The following is a 13,979-nucleotide window of genomic DNA, read 5'->3' as shown; positions in this document are numbered from 1 at the left end:
GCTTACCAAGGGATCTGTTTTCACCACCCAAAACCAGATCTTGTGAAATGGTTACCTTTTTCCTGTGCAGGATGTGCCTGAAATTCAGGGCATAAATCCATTTTTTACTTATTATCATTTTATTTTAGTTGTATAAGGGGGAAAGAAAAAATCCTGTCTTCAAACAACAACAAAAAAGCCTTTCTGAATAATCACTCCCTGATTTTTTTTTTTCCTGGGGATTTGGGATTTCAATTTCAATCTGAAATTTCCTATGACAGATATTCGTAGCTGAAGGCTTTTCTCCTTTCCCCTCATCTTGCCTGCCTGTCCTGTGTATTACCAGCGGCCGTAGCCAGACAGACAATCCCCTGCTTGGGAGGCACAGCCTGACTCCCCAAGTGACACATCCCAGCCACTCAGAGAGTTTTTAGGCATCAGACACACCCATTTTCAACACCACCTTCTACCCGGACATTGATTCTTCTGCATTTTGAAAATGATTAACATTTTTTTAATGAGACGCTGCAAGTTCCTTATTTAAGTGCCCCAAGAATCAGAGTTTATTATTATTCAGGTGACCTAATTTTTTTAATCACTTCTTCTGGCTCAGTAATGATTTCCTAGAGTTTTACTCCCCGGGAAAGCTCTATTCCCAGCTTCTGCCATCCTTTGAGATTACTGGTGCTTAAAATAAAAGGAAGAATGCCTTATGACAGGTACCTTTTGTTTTAATCCAATTTGGCCTTTTGTTAAGGAGAAAAAAACCTAAGTGTTCCCATTTTCAAACACGTCAATCCTGCTCCTATGTTTCAGTCACTCAGCTGAACAGGCCGGGAGGCTCTCTTTCTACACTCAGGCTCGTGCCCCTTCTCCCCGGGAGCCTGGGCCACCATATGGTTGCTGAGACTCCTGAAGACCTTCCAATCTTCCACTCATATTGACTTGATTTAAAATCAACTTAATGGTTAAAAAAAAAAAAAAGTCACCTGAAATATAAGATGCTCCTATTTTTCCCCTCATACTTTAGGATTTGGGAAAATTAAAATGTAAGGAAAGCATCACATTCGGTTGGAAAGTTAGAAGCTACCGGTAGGCCAAGAAACCTAAGTGAAGATGATGCAAAATCTCACCTTCCAGTGATATTTTGACATACCTCCTCCTCAGTTCTCGCACGCAGATATAAAAATCACGTTTGCAATCCCGACAACACAACAAACACCCCAGTACTATGTGTGGGGCACTCCACCAAGCAACGCAAACGGATCGTCCTACGCGACCCGTGCAAAAAAACCAAAAAACAAGAACTAAAGCTCCCATTTCACAGATGAAGAAAAAAGGCTCAGAGTGGTTAGGGACTTGGCTGGGCCTCTGTCCCGACAGCTGTAAGCAATGGATCTGGGAATCAAACCCAGGCATTCCGACTCCAGGGCCCACACTTGAACACGAGGCCACGCTACCACTGAGGACACACACAGCAAGGTGTGTAACCTCCTTTTGTGACTCACCAATTATCGTGAGCACCCTTAGGTCCGTATGCACATCGTGGTCCTCCATCATTGTAAGTGGGCCCCGTCACATTCCACTGAATCTATAAGGATTCCACGATCTACCCAATCCCCTTGTGATGGCTGCTTCTGATGCTGGGCCAGCCCCAACAACCCACACATCTGTATGTACGTGTGTGCGCGTGCATCTTTACGTACTTGTCCAATTATGTCTACGGGATATTCTTTTTTTTTTTTTAAGATTTTATTTATTTATTTGAGAGAAAGAGCACATGAGCAGAGGCAGAGGGAGAAGCAGGCCCCCCCCCGCAGAGCAAGAAGCCCGACGTGGGGCTCAATCCCAAGACCCCGGGATCATGACCTGAGCCGAAGGCAGACGCTCCACCGACTGAGCCACCCAGGTGCCCCTCTACATGATATTCTTAAAAGTGGGAGTGCTTAGTCAAAGTCATTTCCTTTTTTCTCTTTCTTTAGGGTGCAAATATGTTTACAGCCTCTGGGAAAAGGCAGGCGTACCTGAATTTTGCTCTGCACTATGCATCCTTGTTTTGTAGCAAGACCCCTTTCCTTCCTCCCCAAAGGATAAATTCTGAACCATCTGTTGAAGAAGCTTCATCTATCATGGTGGTTATTATGCCAACTGGAACTGATGTTCTACTTCTCAGGCTTGGGTAAGAAAAAAGTATTTCTGCTATGATTCCAACTGTAGTTTAATTCCTAACAATGCTTCAATTAGACCAAAAAAAAAAAGAGGGTTTAGTCAGTTAAGTGTCTCCCTTCAGGTCAGGTCATGATCTCAGGGTCCTAGGATTGAGCCCTGCACTGGGGCTCCCTGCTTAGCCGGGAGTCTGTTTCTCCCTCTCCCTCCGCTTATTCTCTCTCTCTCTCAAATAAATAATAAAATCTTAAAAAAAAACAGAACAGAAAAAAAATCTTATCAACGCAATCACACACCTGAGTTTCACTTTCCCTCTGTAAAATAGGGCAACTATTATCCGCTCTCCCGACTTCTTAGATTATCACAAACACGAGAGGGGGTCATGAAGGTTAGTGAAGAGGTGATGAAACCCACCAGCCCTGGAGCCACACTGCACAGTGTATGCCCAGTCACCACCACCTTCGAGCTCCGTGACCTGTCAGAGGTGTCTGTCTGCCCTGGCTGAGCCTCCCTCCAGCACTGGTAACAAAACAATCTAGGAGAAGCACTGTGCACAGGACCAGCCACCACAGTGAGCCCTGTGGATCGGCTGGCTAGCATCGGTATGGTTGTCGCTGTTACAGAAAGACCCTATTGACGTGACCGGGCACATAGATGGAGAGGTCATTACAACCCAATATGGAAGAGCGCGGAGCCCCAGCATTTCTCCTCCGTGTGAACTTCACGCTGACGCCACGCTGCAGTTACCTCGGGGGCATGGTAGGAGATGCACTGGAAGATCCAGTCCATAGCAGGCGAGTACAAGGGCAGGTAGGATGGCAGCTCCACTCCCTGGACCACCAGCTGGTTCTGGACCGTATCCCCATGAATCTACAGGAGACCAAATAAACACTCAGAAAAGGAAGGGAATAATAATGAACGAAGAGCATGTAACTCGCAGACTGTGCATACTTGTAAGCATTTGGATGGCCCCGAGAGAAATAGCCTGGTTTCTCAGTTTTTTTTTTTTAAACTAGAAAAAACACACAGAAAGTTTCCCATGTCCCCAGGCTGAGCTGTTTTGGGAATGTGCGCTGTGCAAAGAAATAACCTGATAAAAATGGAGCCCGCAGATGTGAGGAAGAAAGGCTGATGAATCGGAGACATTTCCTGTTAACACATGCATATTAATTCTCTCTGCTTTTTCAGTACAATCAACACATTTTAATTGTCTGTAACAGACCCGAGTGTAATTTTCGAGGGTTTACACATTTAAAGGGCTTTAAGGCAATCTCAACTTGGAAATCCAACTGGGTTTTGTGAATTCACGATTGTGTAACTGTTATGTCAATGAGCTGTTCTGCCAGTGTTCTCTTACCTGTTTGAATGTGAGGAGGAAGTCAAAAAAGTTCTTATTCAGGCTTTCTTTGAGATGTGGAGCCACTTCCATTCCCACCTGGAGCCAAACAAAATAAACTACCTTGACTATGGAAAAACAGGTTGCAAAGAATATATATGGTAGGATGTCGTTGTTATAAATTAAAAACATACATGGAAATAAACGTAGGCACAGAGAAGTCCAGAAAGTTTTTATTCTTTTTCCTTTTCTGTTTTCTTATTCAAGAAGCATAGATGCTTTTATAAGAAAAACCACAGAAGCTATTTTTAATGAAAAAAAAAAAAAGGCAACATTTGCAGTAATCATCTTTGCAATTTCCCAAAGGTAATGAACGTATTTCTGAACAGATGACCAAGAGAACAAATCAATATGGCACAAAGGAAGAATGTACTCTTAAGACTGTGTATGCTGGGGCGCCTGGGTGGCTCAGTCATTAAGCGTCTGCCTTCGGCTCAGGTCATGATCCCAGCGTCCTGGGATCGAGCCCCTCATCGGGCTCCCTGCTCCGTGGGAAGCCTGCTTCTCCCTCTCCCACTCCCCCTGCTTGTGTTCCCTCCTTGCTGTCTCTCTCTCTCTGTCAAATAAATAAAAAATAAAATCTTTAAAAAAAAAAGATTGTGTATACAGTATTCTCTTGCCCTCAAAAAAAAATGATAAACACACATGTGGCTGCACTTTTATTAAATGAAGCAAAAAAGACTCTGGTACAGAAGAGAGTCAGCTGGGACTTCACTGTTGCATTGTTAAAATATACAGATTCATTCTTCGCTGGGCAGTCATGGAAGCAGACAAGTTTTTAATGTATTTTAAGCAATTTTATACAATACGAGCATGAAGCGTAACAATGCTATAAACCACTTGCTCCCGCATTCATTGTGTAAAAAACAGACTGTAACATTGCCAGCCGAAAAAAATGTGCTAATCCTAGAGAAGGCAGCCAGAGCCCTGAGGCTGGATGGAAAAATGAAGGTATGAGCTATGGAGGGGAGTTCATGTGTTTCATGTGTTCAAAACAAAACAAAAGCATCATGTTCTTTAAACTGAGCCCCTCAGACCTCAATTCCAAGTTGCTGCTTTAGCACAAAAACAACGTTGTAGGAGAAGGTGCTTCTCTGGGACCTGATTTCTTCAAATGGGGACAGATTTCTGCCACTCACCTCCCCCTACTTGAGGTCATGAAGATTAACGATAATGATGTTTTTTTACACACTGTGAAGAATTCCTTTGAGAAGAATTATGCGAGATCCATTGGGGCGCTAAATTCCAAGGGCAGCTCCATGGCTGTTGAGGATGTTTTCAAGGACAAGCAGTAGATTAAAAAAAAAAAAAACAAAACTAACAACAAATGTCAGAACACAGTTCTACTGTGTTCTATTGTCTTTCCTTCCACTTAATCATATCGTAGAAGAGACAATAATTATCTGTTAGGAGACAGCAAAGGAAGGCCCAGTGGACAAGCAATGGTGATGAGCTGAAGAGGCCGTGACTTAACAGAGGAGTTAATCATACTTTCCTTTAATAAACAGCTTCGAGCTCCCCCCACGCCCTGCCCACTCACTGCTTTTCTGTGTTTTATTTCTTTCTTTCCATCAAGACAAATGAGCAGCTTGGAAATCCGCTTGGGTCTAAAAGATTTCTACCCAGAGTAGCAAGGGTAGTAGCTCATGATTTCCATCTGCTGTTTCCGCCTGCCTGGCATGCATTTCCTATTTCTGGTATCAGCAAGTTGGATTTGTATTTGGGGAAGCACACCTCCCTCTCAGACCATGAGGTCTGTGGAGGAGCCAGATCCACCCCACCCTGAGGTCCAGGAGTGGGCACACGACCCAGGCCTGTTCAGTGGGCATAGCGCATCCCATGGCCACAGTCTATATGGATGGGCAAGTAACCCAAAATGGCTCATTGAGAGCCCTAAGACTCTGGCTGGCACTTCTAAGGTTCTCCTTCCACTGGGGTTCAGTTAGGAGGATGGGAGTCTGGGGCTGCTGAATAAGCCACAGAATGAAGTCAACACAGAGGAGAGCCGAGCTGAGTGACGAAGGAGAGCACAGTTCTTGACAACACTCTGAAGACCCTGGATCTAGCCATGCCTGCGCTACCCCTAGATTCTTTAGACACACAAGCCAATAACCCTCCTTTTTGCTTAAAATAGTATGAACTGAGTTTTTGCTGCTTGCAACTAAAAGAACGCACAGACTGTCTCTTATTCTTTCATGTCAAGAGACTTAGTAGCTACCCAACCCGGGCAATTGATGCAAAGCCTGGGTTGACAAAAATGATTTCCAGAGACAGACTGCATTTTATCACCAGTCTTCTTGGGATGGGTTCATTGTCACCAAAGTTTAAAGTTACCATGTGCCATTTTATACGCCAGAAACAGGATCTTTTCCCTAACCCGTGTGACTTACTTCCAACTTTACAACTGAACAGGTCTGCAAAGAATGCACATTTCCACCTTTTTGATTTCTCTTCAATAACCAGAATCAACCTCATTAATACACACAATGACTCTAAGTCTTTTATTACTCTATTATCCAACTGGGGAGTCGAATAATGTGCTATGTCTGATGAGGGGAAAGGCTGTAGAACACAAATATGCAAATGACAATATCCTTGCATCTCCCCCACAGGACCCAACAGTGTTCTGCACACAGTAGGCCCTTAGCAAACACGGACCCAGGAGGAGTATTCATGCTTCAATATATTCCAAAGCTGAAGCTCTAGGAAACATACCTGATATTCCTGTATGAAAAAACCCACCCCAAGTTTCAAGCAGATGGCAGGGCCTAAACACTCTGGCCTCTGTTACCAACAGGGACTAGGTTGCCCTCAAGTGAAAAGGTTTTTCTTTCCTTCCTGGTATCAGGGAACAGACCTATAAAAAGTGTCCTTCAGGGGCACCTGGGTGGCTCAGATGGTTGGGTGTCTGCCTTCGGCTCAGGTCGTGATCCCGGGGTCCTGGGATCGAGCCCCACATCGAGCCCCACATTGGGCTCCTGGCTCAGCAGGGAGTCTGCTTCTTCCTCTCCCTCTGCCTCTCCCACTGCTCGTGCTTCCTCTCTCTCTGTATCTGTGTGTCTCAAATGAATAAATAAAATCTTTAAAAAAAAAAAAGTGTCCTTCATAAGGATGTTTGCTATTCACTCTGAGGGCGCTGACTCTCTGATTTCTTTGTGACATTGACACCATAGGGCTTCTGTCACTTGCTAGATGTCACGTAAAGTCAATCAAAGGCTACCAGTTCTCGCCTTCTGATTTACAAATATGAATGATCACTGGCAAAGGCTGGGGGAGGCCCTGTAGCTTTGTCCTCAAGGAAATCTGCAGTTCATCAGGACCCTATAAAACAGGGGCATTAAGCCCTCCTTTGAGGTGAAGAATGCTGACGGGACTAGCAAGGACGACTTCCAGGGCAAAGCCCCCATGGGAGCTGAAGAAGAATTAACCAGAAACTCTCCATGGGTTGCATTTTTCATAAATGAAAAAGTTTGAAATAGAAGCTTCATGGTGCTTTGAGAGAGAAAAAGGCTAAGTGATCTACAACCAGGGCCACCTCCCCAGTCTGAGCAGCTAGAGAGAGAGGCCGGGAGCCCTCCGTGGCTGGGCTGCACGGACCCCGACACTGTCATTGCAAGCGGCACCTCGCCCTGCCCGACAGCCCCCACCAACTCGCACCCTGCACCAACTCTTGAATGCGGGGACAGAGAAACTAATAAAACAACCCAATCCAAGACAAAAGGAAAGCCGATTTCGAGTCAATGAAAAGCAGCCTATCAGCCAAGAGGCCTTGGGAGCCTCCCTCCCAGCAAGAACTGGAGAAACAATTAATTCTGAAAACCAGTTCATTTGTATGAAGATGACCTTAGACGCCCCCTAATTAGAGTGATGGTAAGTGGGCCTACTTTAAAATTAATTTTTAGAAGAAATCCTACAGCTCTGCTTTCCGTGGAAGAGCCGTGTTCTAAAATTAGCAGCTAATGAAGTCCTTCTTGTAGTGACTTGTGAGGTGCCAGGCAGGAGAAGCCTACGTGAAGGAGACGGGCGTCTGTGAGCGCACGGGGACCCGACGCCACCTACCCGGCACAGATAGGCTCTGGCGTACACGGACACGAGCGGGTCTCCGATCCCGCGAATCATGCACGTCAGCCGGGGCAGACATTCTGAAATCCCCCTGTTAGGAACGAAAAGAGGGCGGCATTACACCCGATGTGAGCACACTCTGTTCTTTTATTTTTAACATGAAGATAAAGCTACACTTCCTCAATGTAGGGGGGTGCAAAAAGAATCAAGGTTCAGAGACAAACCAAGGCCAAAGTTGGCATTTTTCTAAGGCAATGTAACAAAAGTCTTTCTCTCTGGACACAATTCACTCATTGAGTGGCTTCTATCATCTTTACCATTTGCACGGTGCTGGGGTCTAACCTCTCCTTTTTTGCCCGTTTGAGGTCATATTTATTTTATTGGTTTAACAGTTTTTGTCCCCCAGTTATTTTCCATCTGCTGATCACTCCTTGATCTTCTCAATGTTCTTGCCGTGTCTATATTCCTCTGGCACTGACTTACTGTCCTCTGCCCCACTCCTTCCTGGCACCCAACTCCTGGCACCTCAGGCTGGCATCAGCGATCTCCCATCAATGTAAACTGTGACTGATTTATTTCTCCTGCAACATGGGACTTGCCTCTGCCTCAGGCATTATCCTTCCCAAATGGTGAGGCAAAATAATTTCTTTTCGGGGCATTAAGAAACAATTAATTCTGAAAACCAGTTCATGTTATCCCTAAAAAATACCCCAGACACCCTTAGATCCAAATCAAGTATATTTGGTACACATTCTAAACCCAATAAAACGACTTCGCTATGAAGCACCAGGAGTTGGCCCCTGGCTTCAGGGAGTTTATTACCTACAGGCTATTCAACATGACCTAGCGTTTTGTTGGCTCTGCAGAAAACAGATCTGGTTTCTCCCAGCCCTGGAAACTACTCTCAAAACAAGGCCCAAGAGTAGCATGGGGCTCAGGGGCAAAGGCTTTTGCTTCTGACAGCATCTTCATCACCATCTTCAGCAGCATCAGCAAATACTGAGCACAGGCCCACTGGGTGGCAGGCAGTGCTCTCGACAAACCCTCACCGACCTCTTTTTATGGCCTCGTTCACAGAAGAGGAAACTGAGGGTCAGAGATGCTTCATAACTTGCCAAGACCACACAGCTACTAAAGGCAAAGCGAGGATTCTTCCATGAACCACTCAACCACCTTCTCCTAGCTTGAGTTTTCTTCTCCATCAAATAGGAATTATAATGGTATCTCTACCTAACCAAGTTTCCAGTTAGATCAGAGGAGAAAATGCACAGAAGATGCTTAGCACCAGATCTGCTACATGCTAGGTACCCCAATGAATGATAGCTATCACACTGTCGTGTGTGTGTGTGTGTGTATATGTGTGTGTGTGTGAGAGAGAGAGAGAGAGAGAGAGAGAGATTTCTTGAAAATGTTATGGTTCTAGACATTGAAGAAGAGCCTTACGTTTTGGAGAGGAACTTGTTACACTTCAGGATGGATGCTTCCACATAACTACAAAAACATCCTGTTAAGGAAGACATTTTCCAGATGGCCTGTTCCCTATGGCAAAGAGACGAGACCACTCACGAGCAGAACTTAGCATGACTTCCGGACACGGAATCACAATGGCTCTCACCAGCCCAGAGAATTGCATTAGCTAACAGCCCGTGGTTTCCATAGTTGGTTTTCAAGATTTCATACTTATTTAAAATACATTTTGGGAAAAAAATTACATGCTGATTCACAGTTGCTTGCTGAAGTTTAAACTGTGTTTTGAGCATTTCCCATCGAGGCTTTATGGGGAGAGAATGAACTTTAGATAACCAAGATTCATTTGTGTATAAGTCAAACTCTCTGTTCTCCAAAACTGGCATCCGTGCTGAGAAGCCTGACCCTGCTCCTTTCAAGTTTTTGGAACCAGAGAAAACACATAAAAATGAAGCATTTTAATTGAGAGAATTAATGTGGGAATGTTCCTCTAGGAAACAAAAGTCTGGTACATGGCATCATATTCAAAGAAAGAAAACAGAACACTATTTGGGGAGAGAGGAGTCCAAAGGCTTTGACAATGCGGCTGGCCCTGGATTTTCAAGCTAGCAACCGTAACAGGACCAAATTTTCAACAGGAATTTCAGGGCATCCCATTACATGGCTTCCATTAATGGTGCAACTCTTTCAGCCTATCTTTAAAATCATCAGACCAAAAGAAAAAAGGATACAATCTTGGAATGAGTTCCCTGATGGAAGCAATCTTGAAAAACCAATTTAAGCATGTTTCTTTGGCCGTGTCATTTACATTCTCTGGAGAGAAGTGATCTGAAATACAAAAACAATACCCATCAGGATCTGTTATAGCTGCTACGGGTCCTGAGATAGGAGAACGTTACAATGGACAAGAAGGGGTGGCCTCCCCAGTTCTTCTAGGTCTTTCCTTCCAAGTATTAATATTATTAGGAAACAACTGGTGACAGTGAAAGCTTACATACGAGGCTTTCCAAGTGCTGCTCAGAGTGCTTTATAGACATCAAGTCACCTCATCCCCACAACATCCCTCCACAGTACATACTTTTTTTTTTTTTTAATTTTATTTATTTATTAGAGAGAGAGAGAGAGTGGGCGAGAGAGAGCATGAGCGGGGGAGGGGGGACAGGGAGGGGCAGAGGGAAAAGGAGAGGGAGGAGCAGACTCCCTGCTGAGTGGGCAGCTCAACGCAGGGCTCAATTCCAGGGCTCAATGACCCTGAGATCATGACCTGAGCTTTACTTTACTCTGACAGATGCAGAGACCAAGGCACAGAGGTAGTTAGGGCACACAGCAAGCAAAGGTCAGAGCTGCAATTCAACCCAGCTGGACATGATGCTGGAACCAGAATCACCGACCTTGAATTGTGAGAGCAATAGGACAGAAGTCAGGATCCCTGGCCCTAGGCTGGCTGCCCCACCAGCCCTGACCTTTTCATTGTTATTCTGAGTTTTCTGGCCCCGGCACCCAAGCCTGGTCTTGACAGGCATCTTAATAAGGAATGGAAGAGCGTATGGAACAATGAGAACAACAATCAACACCCCCCCCCCAAACTCATCACCAACAAGGCCATTGTGGAACTCTCGCATAGAAATGATTTCTTCTAAATCATTTCCACATATTAGATTCCCACCCCACCGATGGATGTGCTTTATACTTCTGGCATTCAATCACAAAGCAGGGCGCCTGACTGGCTCAGTCAGTAGAGCATGCAACTCTTGATCGCAGGGTCATGAGTTCGAGCCCCACGTGTGGCACAGTTTACTTAAAATTAAAAAAAAAAAAATCAAAAAGGGAGAAGTTAATCGCTTTAGAAGACAACAAACGAATTCTAGCTTGCTGTCCTCATCTTTGTTGTGCACAGAGTCATTTTTCATCCCTGATTCTGCTTTCTGCAACTTGGTGGCACACAATTAAGGTGATCGAAATTCCAAAGCAATCAGCAAAAAGTTAAACCTCCAGGTACTTCCTAGCAGAGAACAGTCACTAATCACAATTGCAGATATTTTGGAATTGCAATCTCAAGTATTTATCTATTTTTGGATGTTATGGAATGCGCTTCATTCATTCAAGAACTATTCACTTGCCAGTTCCAAAGGGAAGGGAAACTACCATTTCCCATTTCCTGCCCTAAACCCGTGCACTTAAAAGTAATTTTTTTTTTTCCCAAGTTCCAAGAGATCCAGACAGGAAAAGATAAGGGTTATTCTTAAATTCATTTGTCAATCGTGCCTTGTGGAAAAAGGACGGGTGGGATTAATTTCCCTTCATAGGACTGAATCATGGGACCTGAAACCCAAAAGCAAAAATAAGTCTCTGAGATCATCTAATAAAACCCCTCACTCTACCGATGAGAGAATGGAGATTCAGAAGAGAGCTGGCATCACTGTAAGCTATAACCCACCAGCCCTGACAAGAGCCTTATCTGCTGAAGCCCATGGTTAGACGTGGGAGACCCCGGGGACACAGAAAGGCAAGCTGTCCTGGGTGTCCACATCGCCTGCAAGCTATACAATAACCTGCACATGCCAATACAAACGCTTCAGGCTTTCCTTCCAGCTCAAGAGATCATTTAAGAGAAAACCATGTTAAGGGAGGACTTTAAAATCCTGTAGCAAAGTGGGGCACCTGGCTGACTCGGTCAGTAGAGCACGCAACTCTTCATCTTGGGTTCGTGAGTTGAAGCCCCATGATGGGCGTAGAGCTTACTCAAAAACTAAAAAATTAACTAATTAAAATCTTGTAGCAAAGTAAATCTTACCTGCCTATGTAAGATGTACTTCATTTGCTCAACACAAATGTTTTAAGAACCAACTAAAAGTAGTATTCTAGGCTCTGAAGAGATAATAATACACAAGACAGACCCTGTCCTCATGAAGCTTATATTCCAGCAGAGGGAAAAACATAATAAACAGCAAAAAGAATAAGCAAGCCAGCAAACAAATCAGGTAATATCCAGTAATAGCCAACACTATGAAAGATATAAAACTAAGTATTAGATTAGACAGTGACTTTGGGGGTGCATTTTCATTAGACAGGGTGGTCCCCGAAGACTCTGGCAGAGGTGGCATTTGAGCTGAGCCCTGAATTGCAAAAAGGAGCCAGCCATACTTAGATGTGGAGGAAATGTATTCCAGGAAGAGGAAACATCAAGTGCAAAGGTCCTGAGGTAGATATTATCTCTGGTCAAAGAAGAGGAAAAGCAAGCCAATGGGGTAAGCAGGAAGGAGAGAAGCAGGCACTGCACACCAAGTCATAGAGGGCTGTAGCCTTGGCAAGGAGCTGGACAGTTTTTCTAGGTGCAACAGAAACTCCCTGAAGGGTTCTGGGCAGAGCAATGGCCTTACATGACATGATTTATACCTCAGCACTTAGGCTGCTTACACGGAGAATGAATTCAGAATGTGGAAATTAATTCGGAGACTTCAACGTAACAAAAAGCAAAGATTCTTCCTTCTATTCCCACTTATTTTTCTTTTACGGTGCTTCTTTTTTCAACCCTGAACTTCTGTGGATATTTTAGGAGGAGGGAGGAGACCAGTGAGTCTAGCTCTCTTTCCTCTGCCAAGTCTCTACCCTATGAGCGAGAGGTCTCTTTACATAACAGCGCATATAGGGATGTCATCTTAGTACGCGCCTCAAAGGCCAGGTCAGTTAAGGACACTGCTTATCCAGATGCAGCCTACATCAGCCACAGGGAAAAACCGAAGATGGGAATGCCCACAGTTGACGACAACCGCAACACGACAAACCCAAGTTCTTTCTCCCAAGATGGAAATAAAGTTACTTTATCACTTAGAGTAGATGGTCTCTCCACACATAGGCTGGATTAAGAAATGGTAGGGAAAAACTACCACATACAGTAGTATGTACTTTCCATGACCCCAAAGGACACCGGTATCCTTCTAAACTCATAAAATAGGTATGCATGCCTCAGTTCAAATTCCTGAAGGTGAAGGGCTCAAAAATTAAATTCACCAGTCAGAACTTGATTCAACTGGAAAGAATGAGTACACATGCCACCAGATTCCTCTCTGTACATAATCTCTTTAGGCAGAATTCCACACAGTCAATTTCAAAAGCTTTCTTCATAATTATTGTTAAGGAGACATCCCCCAAATCACTGACATTTTTGAAAGAAATTTGCCCTTTTCCCTCTCAGGTTCTTGGAACCAGAGAACACTACGTGCAGATGAAGATTTTCACTGAAAGAAAAAAAAATTAAATTATTTTCAAGAAGAACAAAAGCCTGATTTGCATCGCTCGAGGTAAAAAAAAAAAAAAAAAAAAAGGTATTTTGGGGAAGGAAGAGTTTCCGTGATCAAAGTGCTAATTAATAAATTTAGACAAGCTCTGGAAATGAATACGAAAATAGTCTTTTATCTTGAACTTTTATAGTTTAGATAGGAGGTTGTTAGTAATTTTTCCTTAATTGGCTCTAAAATATTATTTGTATCCTTAGTGAAAATTGGGAGGAAGGAAAATCACTGCAGTAGATATAATCTCAAAGGCCTCTGGGGGTTAGACAGGTAACAAATATTCTTATGTGGTTAGGTGTACAACAATATGAAGTAGCAGACTGTGTATTAAAAAGCATGTTAAAAAATGCTGTTGGAGGGGCGCCTGGGTGGCTCTTGACTTCGGCTCAGGTCACGATCTCAGGGTCATGAGATCAAGCCCCAAGTCAGGTTCTGTGCTCAGTGGGGAGTCTGCTTGAGATTCTCGCACTCTCTCTCTCTCTCTCCCTCTTCCCCTCCCTCTGCTGCCCTCTCTAAAGTAAATAAATATTTTTGGGGAAAAATGCTGTTGTAGGGGCACCTGGCTGGCTCAGTCAGTGGAGCATGCGACTCTTGATCTTAGGGTTAGGAGTTCAAGA

At 44.1% G+C, this 13,979-nt stretch overlaps 1 protein-coding gene across 7 annotated transcripts in view; it reads right to left on the bottom strand.

Moving 5' to 3' along the window:
- Positions 1-13,979, bottom strand: part of LOC116628035 (VPS35 endosomal protein sorting factor-like) — a 113,239-nt gene that overhangs the window by 64,928 nt on the left and 34,332 nt on the right. For all 7 annotated transcript variants that reach the window (XM_032398076.1, XM_032398077.1, XM_032398078.1 and 4 more), the window contains 5 exons: positions 9,802-9,898; positions 9,047-9,094; positions 7,601-7,694; positions 3,503-3,580; positions 2,893-3,015 (listed from right to left, as the gene is read on the bottom strand). In XM_032398076.1, coding sequence (XP_032253967.1) covers positions 2,893-3,015; positions 3,503-3,580; positions 7,601-7,694; positions 9,047-9,094; positions 9,802-9,898 — 440 coding nt within the window. The remainder of the gene's footprint in view (positions 1-2,892; positions 3,016-3,502; positions 3,581-7,600; positions 7,695-9,046; positions 9,095-9,801; positions 9,899-13,979) is intronic.

The sequence above is a fragment of the Phoca vitulina genome, unplaced genomic scaffold, assembly GCF_004348235.1.
Source record: "Phoca vitulina isolate PV1807 unplaced genomic scaffold, GSC_HSeal_1.0 scaffold109, whole genome shotgun sequence".
Taxonomy (NCBI): domain Eukaryota; kingdom Metazoa; phylum Chordata; class Mammalia; order Carnivora; family Phocidae; genus Phoca; species Phoca vitulina.
This window is presented reverse-complemented; position numbering and strand designations above follow the sequence as displayed.